The following is a 14,832-nucleotide window of genomic DNA, read 5'->3' as shown; positions in this document are numbered from 1 at the left end:
CCGAGAGCCAAAGTCCTAGGAATATTGTTAAACCAAAGAATAAACTGTAATTGAAATATATTTATGGGCCGAGCACCTTTGAAACAAAACCTGAGAGTAGAAACAACCCCAAACAAAGACATCCTAAAATAAGCTGGGATTCCCTTGGAGCCGAGTTTTCTGGGAAGAATGACGGAATATAACTGGGTGAAGAGGTCAAACCACAATAAGGTGTTGCAACTCCAAAAGGCTGAGCAATCTGTTCTGGAGATACCGTGAAGTCCGCGGGGCAGGTGACACGCTGGCCGGGAGATGTGGTTCAGGTACCCTCCTGGCAAAGGCACACCTGCTGCCCACCCTGCCCGGGGTCAGCCCTGGCCTCCCTCCCCTCCCTGCCCGGGGTCAGCCCTGGCCACCCTCCCCTCCCTGCCCGGGGTCAGCCCTGGCCACCCTCCCCTCCCTGCCCGGGGTCAGCCCTGGCCCCTCTCCCAGGCGAGGCGTTGCTCCCAACACACTGAGCACACAGGGTGTCCTGGAGCTCTCCGGAACCTTCCTCCACCCAGAACAAGCAGGAATGTGGACATTGTCCCCATTGGACAAATTAATTTTCAAAAACCTCAGTTACACAGAACCTCACAGGGGGGGCCAGCAAAGCATCAGATCACGGAGCTGATGTGCCACACAAGCCTTACGAAAGCAACGTAGTTCTGCCCACACCCACGGCCACTCTCTCCAACCACCACATCAAGGAACCACAGTGCAAACCCACCCCAAACGCCCTCAGAATTTGGGGTGGGAGGCTGGAAGCTCAGGTTCCTTGATCATGGTGTGGCCTCGATTTCATGTCATGCCGTCCCAGGTCTGACCTGCATGGACATCCCTGCTCTAACCAGAGGGCGGGTTCCAGGTTCCGAGGAGTCACGCTTGGCACAAAAACCTGGCCTCAAGGTCCTCCCATGATACCCTGTCAGTTTGGCTCAGTGGATGGAGTGTTGGCTTGCAGGCTGAAGGGTCCCGGGTTTGATTTTGGTCAAGGGCACGTACCTCGGTTGCAGGCTTGATCCTTGGCCCTGGTTGGGCTGCATGCCGGAGGCAACCAATTGATGTGTCTCTCTCACATCGACATTTCTCTCTCTGTCACTCTCCTCCCTTCTACTCTCTAAAAATCAATGGGAAAATATCCTAGGGAGAGGATTAATAATAATAATAATAATGATAATAATAAACAGACAAAGATCTTCCCACGAGCCCTGACTTCTCGGCAGGCGGTTTGCCCAACCTCTGGTGAGACAGGTGCTTTCTCCTCATGGCGGCTGCACAGCAGTAAGTGCCCCAAGATTTCCTGGGAGAGCCGGGACCAGCTATATTCCAAATACCTACAGGCCGGGGAGATTTCAGCCACTCAGACAGCAAGAGGCATTGGCTCTGGTTTCTGGCGGGGACAGACAAGGTGTGGCTCTCGCTGCCAGGACAGGGCAGGGTCATCATGCTTGCGTGCTTGGACCAATTCCAGCCCCTCGGGCCTGAGAGCCCCATTGAGGGAAGCCTAACACGTGGGAGGCTGCACCCCAGAACCCTCAACCTCCGGGAACGGCTGTTCCATGGCAGAGGCTGGTCAGCCGTGGACACCCACCACCTGCTCTAACGGGCTAAGGGGAATTCGCTCTCCCGTGGGGGGCAGATCAGAGTGTCTGTAAGGGACCCAAGGCCAGCAGGTACTCTGCAGGGGCTCCAGGCTTTCCCCGTGTGGTTCTGACTGAGAATCAGCAATGAAATGTCACGTATGGGGTGGGGGTGGGGGTGCATGAAAAAGGTGCATATTCATAGACATCATTTACTGCTTTCTAGGGAGGCCTCTGGCACAGCTGTCTTAACCACGGTCCCAATCCTGACCCCAAAACGAACATTGCTTTGCTGTCCTGGGCTACACTGAAAAGCTTTGTTTAAGCTGGCCCGGGACAATGGAGACTTAGGGGAATAAGGTCCCCAAATGTGGCCTCAAACGGAGCAGACAGAACCTACGTGCGCGAAGCTGCACTGGGCTGGGCCACGGGACCTCAGGGGGGCCAGGACCACGTGTGTGACCTGGAGACAAGTGGGCAGACCAGGGGCGGCTCATGCATGGCTGAGGGGCAGTGTGTGTGTGGCCGGGGCAGGAGGCTGAGGACAGGGAGCGACGCCTACACTGTTCTACAGATGACCACGATCACAGGGAAAGCAAGCAGAGTGTCTGGGGAAAATGAAGAGCAGACGACCTGCGAGAAAGCATCCTGACCACGTGGGTGAGCAGCGTGGGGACTCTGATGCGGACGGCACAGGCGTTTGAAAGATGTTTTGAGGCAGGACCTCCAGGACCGGAGCCTGGTGTCAGCTGGGAGTGTGACCGGGGGAGCAGGAGCCCATTAGAAGCGCCAGGTGGGCGTCAGAGCCCAGAGGAATGGGAGGGTGCAGTCTTTGGGCACCCGGAGCTCCATGCCCGCACCCCACCAGGCTGACAGGAGCAGGGCAATCAGCAGAGGCTGCACCGTGGGGGCTGGGCCTGTGTGACAACGGCCGTCCCCTGGACTGAGGGATTCAGGGTGACTGTCGTACTCAGCTTTTACCTCGTGAACCAAGTCCAGAGGGGCCCAGAGACTGGCCCAGGGCCGTGGCCCGGGCACCCCTCACACGCCAGCACCTCCCATGCTGGCACCTTCTCAAAGGGCAGAACCAGCCCCTGGGAGTCCACTGAATGTGAAACATTGCCCCGTCATGAGCAGACCTCCTGGGAAAGGCTGCGGCTGCCCATGAGGTGCCAGGGTCATGGGACACAGGCTGGAGGGGCTTGCCAGGCATCTGCCCTCGCCCAGGAGGGATGGAGGCCAGGGCAGCACCCCGAGAGGAGAGGTGTGTGCCCTTGACTGCTCCCCACTAGCCTACACCTCGACCGTCCGTGCCCAGGTCCGGGAAACAACTTCCACTTGTGTGGATCGTTTGTGCTCACAGCCCAAGAAAGTGCTAGCGGACCGACACGTAGTGAGCAGATCATGGTCAGTGGTCGGCCAACTGCGGCTCGTGAGCCGCGGTTTGCCGCTCTGCTGACTAATGAGTTTGCCGACCGCTGCCTTAGGGAAAAACACTTAAAAAAACATTTTAATAATGTACTAATGTCTTTAACCTGAAGTCAAAACTTCTGGGTAAGGGTAATGCCTTACACAGTGGTCGGCAAACTCATCAGTCAACAGAGCGGCAAACCGCGGCGCGTGAGCCGCATGTGACTCGCGCGCCGCAGTTTGCCGACCACTGATCATAGCGCTCAAGGTGCAAGTCAGACGGCCTGCTGTCCCTCAGCCGCAGCCCCAGCTTGTCCCCAAGGAAACAGCGGCTCTTTGTACTAAATACGCTGAGAACCACCACAGCATCTTGTTACTATTTTACAGGAAGACCGTGGCACCGAGATTTTCACACCATCGTCCTGCCGGCCACGCTCAGCGACACGTCTGCAGGGAGAGCCGCGTGCCGTGCTGGGGTTCAGGAGCCGGGGTGCACTCCTCCGCCAAGCAGCGAGTTCGCACACCCCGCCTTCGCGCACTCACACGGTGCAAAGCCAGGCGCCCACCTGCGGCCGCGGGCACTTACCGTCGTCCAGGTACAGCTGGTCCAACTCCTGAGGCTCTCGCTTGACCGATACGGGAGTGGGGGCCAGACCCTGATTACTGTCCTCACGCACCTCAGGCCGGGCGGCTGCAGGCTCTTTTTCCGGAACCTTCGGCAGTTGGTGCTGCTGGTGGCCCATCCCGGGTGGGCGGGTTGGGCTGCAGGACTGCAAACAGGTCGGCTCTTGGGTACCGGATGGCAGTGCAGTCGAGGGGCTGTGGGGACAGAGTGCTGGCTGGCCACCCGGGGGACGGCTGCTGCTCAGTTGTGGACTCACCTGTGGCTGCAGCAGGGCAGGGGGCGGCTGCTGGGGGGAGCTGGGGTGCACACCCACGGGCCTCGGCATCTCGGGGCCGGCGAGGGCCCCCGCGGCTGGCCGCTGAAGTCCGAGGGGGCCGTGGCCTGGGCTGGCCATGCCCTTGCTGTAGGGGGCGGAGGACAGGTCGTGCAGCTTCGGGCTGGTGCTGGGCGGCGGAGACATCATGGTGCTCCTCTGGAGGCAGGGCGGGAAGCCGGCCACGAGGCAGGACCCCGGGTCGGGCGGCAGGGCCAGCTGTTGGCTGTAGCAGGGCTTCGGGAGTGGGCTCAGGCCCTGGCTCATTGGTCCGCAGGTCAGGGCCGGCTCGTAGTCATCGGTGGGCTCTGTTTTTATGGTTGGAACTGTGAGAAGAAAAAAAAACGTTAAATAAACACGGCTGCGGAGGGGGTGCGTGGGGCGGGCTGCGGCCAGGACACCCTCTGAAGACAAACAGTGTCGTGACTGAGCCCTGTGTCTCCCGCCCGGTTCTCCCACCCAATTAAAAAGGAGGGCGTGAGTCATCGGCTCCGAAAGCCACAGCTGCTTCTAATACCGAGAAACTATTTTCCTTGGAGTCTCCCTCAGCACTAATGTGCTATAAAAACCCATTTGCAAACGGCAGTAGAAGCCCTGGACCCGAGGGCCCACGGATTTGTAGCAATCAAAGCGAGAATGTGAACTTGGACGCACGGCTGCATCTGTGCGCTACCACCGCCGTCTGATAAGTGTCTGCCCGGGCAGTGAGCGTGAGGACAAGCGTGCGGCGCACACACCCGACGGCTGCGTCAGGAGAGGAGCCGTCAGCGCCAGGAACGGAAAGACCGCCTCTCCTTCCCGCCCCTCGGCTTCCGCTCCTGCAGAACAAGCCGTGACCGCCGCCCTGGCCCGCGGGGGAGGCTCTGAGCTGCTTCGAGTGCCCCGTCCCCTCACTAGGAAGCGGCCGAGGCCGAGAACGGGCTGGGATGCAGCTGAAGGCACACGGAAGAGGAGAGGGTCCCGCAGGCCCAGGTCCTGCAGGGGGTGTCGGGAGCAGGCGCACGGGCGCCGTGTGCTGCCTGGGCTCGGCTCCGTCTCCAGCCCGGGCCACTGCCCCCGCGCTCGCCTCCTGTGTCCCGTTTTCTCGTCGGCTTCATTTATGCCCATTTCCAGAGACATCTCGGTGGCCGGGGTTGTTCTGAGTGACAGCGATTGCACACATTCCCAGCAGGTGCCCGTGGGTCCCCCAGCCGCTGCGTGAGGACATTGGGTGGGAGCTGCCTGGCGTGCCGTGGGACAGGCGTCCGCTTGCTGGGCTCCTTGTCTCTCACGTGAAGGCGGCACTCAGACTAAAGGGTGAGGACGGTTCCCGGCGAGGGATCCCCTGCGAATGAATGTCCACGCCTAGGCTTTCCGCTCCAGGAGTTCGCCACGGGACAGCGTGTCCCAGCTGGACTCACATTACGCATCCGCCGTTAAGGTGTCCCGCTGCACACAGACCAGGGTGCGTGGATTACAGTCTGTGGACCTGGGCGGTGTGGAGTGTGAGTGGAAGGCAGGGAGGAAACACAGGGTCACAGCAGTCACGAGGCCTCCGCCCAGCATCGCCACAGCCGCGGTTGGTGACTCGCAGGTGCTGCTCAGTGCCCGTAAAGCCGCGTGTGGCCGAGAGCTGCGAGGCCTTCAGGCTGCGTGCGAGGAGGCCACGCCGCCTCCACCCTGGGGCCTGGGCGCCCCGGCAGCCTGGGGCACGTTGGGTCCAGTACGGCTGACCTGGCAAGTGCTGGGGGGCAGGCGAGCCCGGCGGATGAACGGAGCGCGGGCAGACTCCGCACGGGTGCCTGAGAGGGCACTGGCGGGCTGTCAGCAGCCACAGGTATTGCGCACAGCGCCCGGCCCGGCCCGTGTCGCTCCACAGCCCCGCCTGTGGTGGGGAGGGCTTTCCTTTGTTTCAGGAGAGCACTGCTGGTCAGGGCCCAGGACGAAGGGCTGGAGTCCTGGGCGACCGTTGTCCCGAGGAGCCCGTCAGTGGCCGCAGAAGGGACAAGAAGAGCTGGCCGTCCTCAGGGGTAAATGTTAATTCCGTGTTGAGCACATCAGTGACCCACCGCAGCCCTGGGCCGGCCAGCAGTTGGGAGTCCTGGGAGGCAGGTGGCTCCCGAAGGCGGGCGCGTGTGTCCGGAAGAGCCGCCACCCCATGACGAGGCCGTGCGTGTCTGTGGCCCGTGTCCCTGAGTGTGTGCGGAAGAGCACGTGTGGCTTGGTCAGGTGGCACCTGGGAAGGCACCCCCTCCCAGGGTCTCCGTTAACTTCCTAATCGGCCCCCAGTGACGGGGTCCTGCCGGCGAGCACCCCAGCTGGGGCCTCCTGCCGCTGCTCCCTCCGGCCGCCTGACGCAGGCTCCCCGCCACGTGCCCGTGTCCAGACAGGCAGGGTACGAGCTGGACCCGGGCTGCCAGGACCGCGATGACGTCCTCACAGTTAATAGAGAACAGCTGCAGCCCCTGGCTTCCCACTGGAGAGTCGAGCGTGCGAAGGCGGCCTCCGCTCCTCCACCTTGAGGGGCTGAGCCCCAGGCAGACGGCCCGCCCGAGCGGCTGGGCCCCCCAGGCCCGTGCCGGCCAGCGTTACCCTCCGACAGTCCCTGTGGCCGGCTCTGTGGTCCAGGTGCAGGTCCAGGCACTGGCCCAACCAGGAACCTCCCTCCTGTTCCCAGAAGGTTGTGAACCCAGAAATGGGCAAGGAGGCAGGTCCATGGCTGCTAAACACGCCCCGCGAGCAAATGCGCCCCCGGCGGGACCAGCGTCTCCCGTTCCAAAGGCACCTGCGTGCAACCGGGCGTCCAGAGCGGCAAAGGTAAAAGTCCGCACGGGTTTGGTAACGTCCAGAGTTCATGGATGCCTGGCACTTAAATGAAGGGCCTTGTGGGACTGCCTGGCCCCGGAATCAGCCAGGCAGGAGGGCCCGTGTCTCTCATGATGCATCTCCTGAGCTCATTAAACCTCTTACCCGTCTGCTCCGCACCTCACTGAAGGTGCAGCCCAAAGGAGCGGCCCGGGCAACGCCAGCAGCGTGACCTCCTCGCCGTGCTGCCAAGGGGCTGGTCCGCGGCCGAGCGGGCACCTTCAATGGGCGGGAGCAGGCTGCCGTGCCTGCTCGGCGGCCACAGTGTCACTGACGACCTGTTCAAGCCCCCGTGGCACCAGCACTGACTCCCACATCTGCCTGCTCCCAGGGCTCCTTCCGGGAAAATCCACAGATACCTGTTGGGGGCCTCTGGGAGTCCCCAGCTGAGCAGGGGCCTGGTGGGTGGACAGAGAGAGCTGGACACCCCCAATGGCTTCAGAAGGGTGGAGCGTGGACGCAGGGCTGAATTCATCAGGCTGGACCCGCCCACCCAGCCTTCCGGGGACTCCCGGGGACCAGGTCCTCTCCCCTCAGACACCCCTCCCTGTGTCTGCAGCTGCTGCCACTCTACATCCACGAGGTGGTCTGCTCCCCGCCGGCACCGTGCTCCCCGTTTACCCCAAGGCCCGCTCCAGAGGCCCAACACGAGGCCACGAGACAGACCCCCTTGGGGAATAAACTCGTGTTCAGGTAACGGAGGCGATCCCCGCCCTGCCTGCTCCGGGGACTCCGCACAACCCCAGGACAGAGACACCCTGATGATTCAGCACCAGGAAGGGGCTCCGGGACACACCGCCCGGCCGCAGGCTGAGACAGGCAGGCGCGGATGCCCTGCCAGCCCGCGGGCGCGTGATAACTCGGGAAATGTAAACACGACCCTCCAGGGACGAAGCCGCAGCCCATGCTCCTGTGGTGTCCAGGGAAGCTTCAAGGCAGAACACACTGCGACTCTGCTTGCGCCTAATTGTGTTTCTCGTGTGGTTTTCAAAGGAAATGAACACCTCCCTGCAAATCCGAGCCACCTAGGAGATGCCTCCTGTTTCCCATTAGTGAGGGAGGAGGACGCGTCCGCGCAGAGGCCCCAGCCGTGGCGCCGGTCTCGCTGCTGGCGGGCGGGTCTCGTCCACCCGGAAGCAGTTTCCTCCCAGCACGGAGGCTCCCTGTGACGCCACGTCTGCCGGCCTCCCTGCGTCCACCACCCTTACTCGTCCGGCGGGAGGGCTGGTAGCGGGAGGCCATGCCAGAGACACCGAGGTGACCGGAGGGGCACCTATAATCCACCCTGGCTACAGACAGCCCACGTGGCAGGGGTCAGCGCTGGTCCTCAGGGCCGCTGGGCTCCCCTCAGCGCAGCCCAGCAAGTGCCCGCCGCGGAGACGGCGCATGCGGTCTGACCCTGAGGCCCCCTCCCCCGGAGCTGCACTCTGCTCTGTGCAGGGCGCCGAGGCCGCTGTGTCTGACGCCAGCGCCTCACTGACGGGGCTCCGAGTTTCCGGGCCCAGGAGTGGTGGCATCAGGCCCACCCCCGCCCCAGGGCATCCCTCACAGCCTTGAGACTCTGTCTCCAGGAGCCAGGCTGCAGGGACTTCTCGCCCCTGCCACATACATGCACATGACAATTTTGGAGACAACGAGAGTGGGCAAGGCTCTGTCCTAGGACCGCGCCCCCCCCCCCCCCCCCAAGGCGGTGTGTGGGCCAAACAGCATTCCAGAACATTCCTGGCCTCGCTGAGAGAAATCCAAGTCTGGCCACTGAGCTCCTTTCCTCACAGAGCAATGGTGGTGGGAGGTGCCTTCTGAGGCGGGGGGTGGGGGGGTGTAGAAGGGGAGGGGGGTATGCTTCCTGCAGCCCCACCTGCCACCTAGGCCCCCCACCTTCCCAGGGTGGGTGCCACACGCACAGGCTCCGGGCCTGGTCCTCATGCCCCCAGATGGGCCTGCCGCCGTATCGCACACAGACCATCAGAAGACAATGTGCCCCTCCCCTTCGAGGCTCAGCCACCGTCACCCCATCCACACACCCATCTGAAACCTCTCAGAATTCGCCCCAGAGAGCAGTGGGCCCAGGATGTTGGGTGAACAGCTAATCTCTACCCTGCCTGTCACTCAGGGGTGCATCTGTAAATGACCACCACTGGCTGTTTTTTGTTTTGTTTGTTTTTCATTTTCTTTTAAAATATGTTTTTATTGATTTTTAGAGAGAGAGGAAGGGAGAGGGATAGAGAGATAGAAACATCATCCACGAGAGAGAAACATCCTCGATCAGCTGCCCCCTGCATGATCCCTCCTGGGATCAAGTCTGCAATGGGGCATGTGCCCTGACTGGGAATTGAACCAACAACCTCTTGGTTCCTGGGTTGATGCTCAACCACTGAGCAACACCGGCCTGGCCTGGATGCTTTAATCGATGAACAGAACGAAGGCGGCCAGTGGGCTGAGCTGACAGTGACTCAGCCCTGGGCAGTGAGTGACAAGATGCAGGTGCAAAATCAAATTTGGTCCCCACGTGGCCTCGACCCCCAGGCTTCCACTTGGATGAAAAGACGGTTGTCGGGGCCACTCCCTGGAGTGTGGGGGCAACATGATATTCTGCCCGGCAGGGGGTCCAGACAGTCAGGGCCTGTGGGTCCTCACGCAGAGCACACTTTATCACTTTCGCTGAGAGCACGGACCGCCTTCCCTCGGCTACAGGTGGACACGCGGAGCAGTACGGGGATGCAGCCAGGGCCCGTCACACCTGCCCATCTGCGGCTCCGCCCAGAACCAAGCACCGGAAGCCGGTGTCCTGCCTGTTCTCTGAGCAGCCCCATCCCTCACTCAAGGGCAATGCCAGTAATTCCACCCTGAGTCTGGGTTTGGGCCCATCCTCTCTAACCAGTGGTGGCCAAGACCCCGAGGGGCCTAAAGACAGGTGTTCTCTCCCCTTGTAATGGAAATGTTTGGGGACCCAGCCCACTGAGTGAATCCCGAATCCAACTGTGTTATTCAGAAACTATGATGGAACTTTAAATAGATACGGAATGCAACCCACTGTGTGAATTCCCGGAGTTCAAATTATACTGACACGTGCAGCCCCTTCCCCAGTACAGCCTCCAGCCTCAGGGAACCCTCCAGTCCCAGTGCAGTCCTGTCACCAGTGCAGCCTGACCCCCGTGCAACCTCTAACCCCAGTGTAGCCTCTGACCCCAGTGCAGCCTCCAATCCCAGTGCAGTCCTGTCACCAGTGCAACCTCTGACCCCAGTGCAGCCTCTGACCCCAGTGCAGCCTCCAGTCCCAGTGCAGTCCTGTCACCAGTGCAACCTCTGACCCCAGTGCAGCCTCTGACCCCAGTGCAGCCTCCAGTCCCAGTGCAGTCCTGTCACCAGTGCAACCTCTGACCCCAGTGCAGCCTCCATTCCCAGTGCAGTCCTGTCACCAGTGCAACCTCTGACCCCAGTGCAGCCTCTGACCCCAGTGCAGCCCCACCCCTGGTGAAAGGGGAAGCAAATGAAGGCAGGAGACGCTTCCTGAGAAAGGGCAGACACTTTTATTTGTGTACTTTTATCTGATACACTCCTTCTCAATGAGCAGCCTCACGTGCTTCTCCTGCACATGGACCTGGGAAGGACACACAGTGTCCACACCTCACTCGGAGGGGGGACCACAGTCACAGCGCTGCCCGGTTCCTTGCCCTGAGCCTCCCACGGGGCGAGCCTGGGTTGGAGTGGGAAGTCCTGCTGTCACCCACTAGCTATCAGCCTAGACCCGTGGTCAGCAAACTGCAGCTCGCGAGCCACATGCGGCTCTTTGGCCCCTTGAGTGTGGCTCTTCCACAAAATACCACGGCCTGGGTGAGTCTATTTTGAAGAAGTGGCGTTAGAAGAAATTTAAGTTTAAAAAATTTGGCTCTCAAAAGAAATTTCAATCGTTGTACTGTTGATATTTGGCTCTGTTGACTAATGAGTTTGCCGACCACTGGCTAGGGGATAATCACGAGACTCCCTTGGCCTCAGTTTCCCCGCTATAACACAGATAACGTCTACCTACAAGTTGGTGAGGGACACAGGGCACCGTCAGGAACAAAGCCACAGGCACCGACTCCACCCCTGGGGTTACTGCTGGGTCCCCTCCTGCTTCCGACGGCTGCCTCTGGCTGTGGGGCCAGCAGTTGGTGGGGAGCACAGCCCTGTTCTGGGGTTCGGATTGAACTGTGTCCCCAAATCCATGGGTTGAGGCCCTAACGCTCAGTGTTACTGTATTTGGAGATGGGCCTTTAGGAGGTAATTGAGGTTAAACGGGTCCTAAGGGGGGGGGGGGTGGCCCTGGTCCGAGGGGGCTGTGGTCTTAACAGGAAGAGAGATCTCGCTCTGTCCACAGTGGTGTGGCCACACAGGGAAGAAGTGATGTATGTCCGCAGCCTGGAAGGCGGTGTTCACTGGTCCCCACCCTGCCGGCACCTGACCTCTGACCCCGGGCTCCAGGACTGTGGGCAGTGGTGTGTGCAGCCCAGCCTGTGGCATTGTGTGATGGCGGCCTGATCCCAACAGACTCCCTTATTCATCTACAGTAACATCTGCTCACCAGGCAGTAACGGGACCGAGGGACAGGATGCACGCTAACCGCCGGACTGTGGAAGGGCTGGATGCAGGCTGGGGTTTACCCTCTGACCTGTCCCTCCTCACTGTGTGGGCACGTCTCCGTGACCTCAACCGTCTCAGCCTGAGTGACTCTACCAGGGAGGTCCCTTCTACACCTGGGCAGACAGGTTTTGTTCTAAACGCCAGAAAACAAAGAGCAGGCTATCTCCCGTTTGTTGCAAACATTCGAGCCGAGTTTTACCATCAACGTACTACACACCAGAGTGATAACTTCAGGGCGTGACTTATTTCAGAGAAGGAGAGAGGAAGCAGATGGGAACCACGTGAATTGCCAGCCCCTGGGGCCAGGAGGGCCACTCTCCAGGTCCAGAGCCGGAGTGACCACTGGACGTCAGGGGTGGACCCCCAGGCACCCCGGCTCCCAGGTGGTCAGCGCATCCCTGGCTGGTGCCGCTTCATGGCCACAGGTGGGCATCAGCCAATTATTTCCAGGTTTGCTGATGTGGGGACCTGTCACCCAGTTAGGCTGATGGCAGATTACAGTCAAAATAGACCACACAAATAAAAAAAATACATTGATCGAATTTCACCCAATAATTGCCAGAACTGAGTGGGAAGGAACAGGATTCACGCTATGCAGTTGCCTCCAAGCAGCTGCGTGCCAAGGGCCTAGACTCTGGTCTGAGGCCCAGGGAGCCTCACTTGGGGGCCCCCAAAGCCAGTGGGAGGGAAGTGTCCTACAGCCGTGACGAGACCCCCTCGTGGAGGTGTCATGGGACAGGTTTCCTGGGAACAGGCCTCCCTCTGGTTCAGATCCCAATGCCTGTCCCACGGCCTGTCCCCGCTCGGATCTCTCCAGGGCTCTCTAGTCCCACTTCCAATGCTCGGCCTGTGATCTGGAACGCCGGGTCAGAGGGCACCTGCGTGGAAAGACAGGCTTCCTGAGCCACGGGTGGACGGCTTCCCACCCCGGCCCAGATCCCCATCACACGCTGAGCAACACAGCCACCCCCAGACCTGGCCTTGTCCTCGCTCCTTTTTATCCTGTGAGCTCCTGCCCCTGTCCTGCAGGTCCCAAGCGGGGAAACAGCGGGTGTGGACCTTCACCCCCAGGTCAGGCCCTGTGGACCCCCATCTGACAACTCTCAGAACTGTGGGGCCTCAGTCACCGGGGACACACCCCTCCCAGGGCATCACCTGGGCACCTCTATTCCATCAGGTTTAAAATGTGGAAAGAGAGATCAGGACACTGGTCCCTCCTTTTCTGGCTGGAATAGCATGAGAGCCAGTAAAAACGGGAATTTAATAAGAACAGCCACTTGGTTCTGTGAGCCTTTAATGAGAGGTGACGTCAAAGCCGGTGCACACAGCCGGGGGCTAGCCCCGCTCCCAATGCCAACTCACTCCCACGGGAGGAAGGTTCCAGAATGCCTATGGGACCAGCTATGCTGCAGACCACAGCGGCCTGCCTGCTGAGTGTCCTGGGTCTCGGGGCCCTGCAGGGAGCGGCTACTGGGATGGCGTCTTCTCCTTGCCATCCCCTCCAGCCACCCACCTGTCCCCCCTCAGCTTCATCTGCCTTTAGGAGGACGTTCCCAGGATGCACAGCGTGGGTCAGAAATGTCCGCACGATCTGCTTTATCTGAAAGCCCGCAGGTGTTCTGTAATGAGGCACCGGCCTGGGAGCCAGCGTGGACCCTGGCTGAGCCCCGCCTTGCACCTCCCGCTGCTGTCAGACAGAGATGAGAACAGTCCCCAGCAGAAGGTCCACGCAGTGTCCCGCAGGCCTGGAGAGGACTGGCCGTGGGGTCAGACACTGCACACCCCACGGCGGGCCAGCTGTGCAAGCTAGGAGGAGTGTGTGTCCCCTGTGTGTCTGGGGCCAACGGCTCAAGCAAGCTCCCAGGGGCTCATTTCTTTGCCTATAAAACGAGGCACATTTATGAGTTGAGGCCCGGGCGGGGCCCCGGGGTGAGGGGCAGGGGCTCTGGCAGGAGATGAGAGGCCCAGGGCTCAGGTCCAGCCAGCACACCTCTCACAGAAGCCAGTGGCCACCTGAAGTCACTGTTGGGATGTATACCACGTACACAATGGTAAGTACTTTGGGGTTAAACTTTAATGCAATGAACTTGGGGGGAAATGAGCCAAAACGTTTGGTGGAAAAGGTGGACCTGGAGCTCACTGTGTGGTTGAGGTCACTGTGTAGGTCCAGGTCCACCTACCCGCTCCAGCCACCCTGAGAGCTGGGGCGGGCCGGCGGGCACCGGACCGAGGAGGGCCCTGGGGGCTGGAGTGGGGCCCTCACATGGTCAGCCACAACTCTGGAATCTGCAGAGACCTGCCTGCCACTCAGGCCCTGCTCTGACCGCTGTGGGGCAATCCATGTGGCACCTGGCTCAGTTCCCGCCCCCGCTCCCCCCTTCTCACTCTACTCCGATGTCTGGACTGAGTAATGCAAACAAGAGCAGAATCTACTCCCCTCTCCCCCTCCTGAGGTGGAGATGTGTTTTCAATCAGGGCATCCTCAGAGGAGGAGGACCGACTTAACCGGGGTCCCTCTAGCGACGAGCAGGACGGCTGAGGGCCCCCCTCTCGGAGGAGGTCCGTCTCCAGCTCCAAACCCCGACCCCCCAGGCAGGGCCACCCTGGGCACCTCTGTCCCTGGTCGGCGGTCGCTCCCAGGCAGGGGTTGAAGTGGTTTCTCCCACAGTCCCGAGAGGTTCTGTTGGGGACAAAAAGCTGTATCGTCATCACCACGTGGCCTCCGACCGGGACCGTCTGTGAAGGACAAGCGGGTCCCCAGCCGGGGAGTCCTGGCCACCGGGACCCGGCAAAGGGAAGCTCCAGGCCCCTCACCCGCACGGCCCCGACCTATGACCTATCACAGGCATTTTTGGGAAACCAACTGAAAACCTCTCACATGAAAAGATAAACTCCCCAGGACCCCAAAAATGCGTCATGATTTATTTTTCTCATTTGATGAAATTCTGAGGTCCCAACTTGGAATTCTTTTTATCCTGTGAGCTCCCGCCCGTCCTGCCGGTCCCAACCGGGGAAACAGCGGGTGTGGACCTTCACCCTCACATAGGCCCCCGGGACCCGCCTCTGACGCTGTGGAACAACTCGGAACCGTGGGGCCTCCTGGCAGCATGTCTGTCCTGTGGCGGTGCCGGGCCCTCAGCCATAGGGCACGACTGGACGGCCGGGCAGCTTCCTTTCAGAGGCGGTATTCGTGTTGTTAAATAAAAGCAGCGACAAGCAAGAACCCTGAGGAAGCTCCCGCTGTGTGTGTGAGCGCACACAGCTTTTCTAGAATCCCACCAAGTGTTCTGTTCCGCCCTGCGTGCTGCCCCCAGGGCGGCCGGGGGTGAGTGCAGGGGTCTCCTAGGAGCTGTGCGTCTGTTCACGGCCCTGCCTTTACCTGGAAGCTTTTCCCCACTAAACACTCAGCCCCAGAG

At 60.8% G+C, this 14,832-nt stretch overlaps 1 protein-coding gene across 2 annotated transcripts in view; it reads right to left on the bottom strand.

Moving 5' to 3' along the window:
• The window catches only part of NFATC1 (nuclear factor of activated T cells 1), a 99,376-nt gene that overhangs the window by 29,187 nt on the left and 55,357 nt on the right, over positions 1-14,832 (bottom strand). For both annotated transcript variants that reach the window (XM_028139299.2, XM_028139301.2), the window contains exon 9: positions 3,598-4,275. In XM_028139299.2, coding sequence (XP_027995100.2) covers positions 3,598-4,275 — 678 coding nt within the window. The remainder of the gene's footprint in view (positions 1-3,597; positions 4,276-14,832) is intronic.

The sequence above is a fragment of the Eptesicus fuscus genome, chromosome 12 (genome assembly GCF_027574615.1).
Source record: "Eptesicus fuscus isolate TK198812 chromosome 12, DD_ASM_mEF_20220401, whole genome shotgun sequence".
In the NCBI taxonomy this organism is placed as follows: Eukaryota; Metazoa; Chordata; class Mammalia; order Chiroptera; family Vespertilionidae; genus Eptesicus; species Eptesicus fuscus.
Note: the sequence above shows the minus strand (reverse complement) of the source record. Positions and strands in the feature narration are given on the sequence as shown.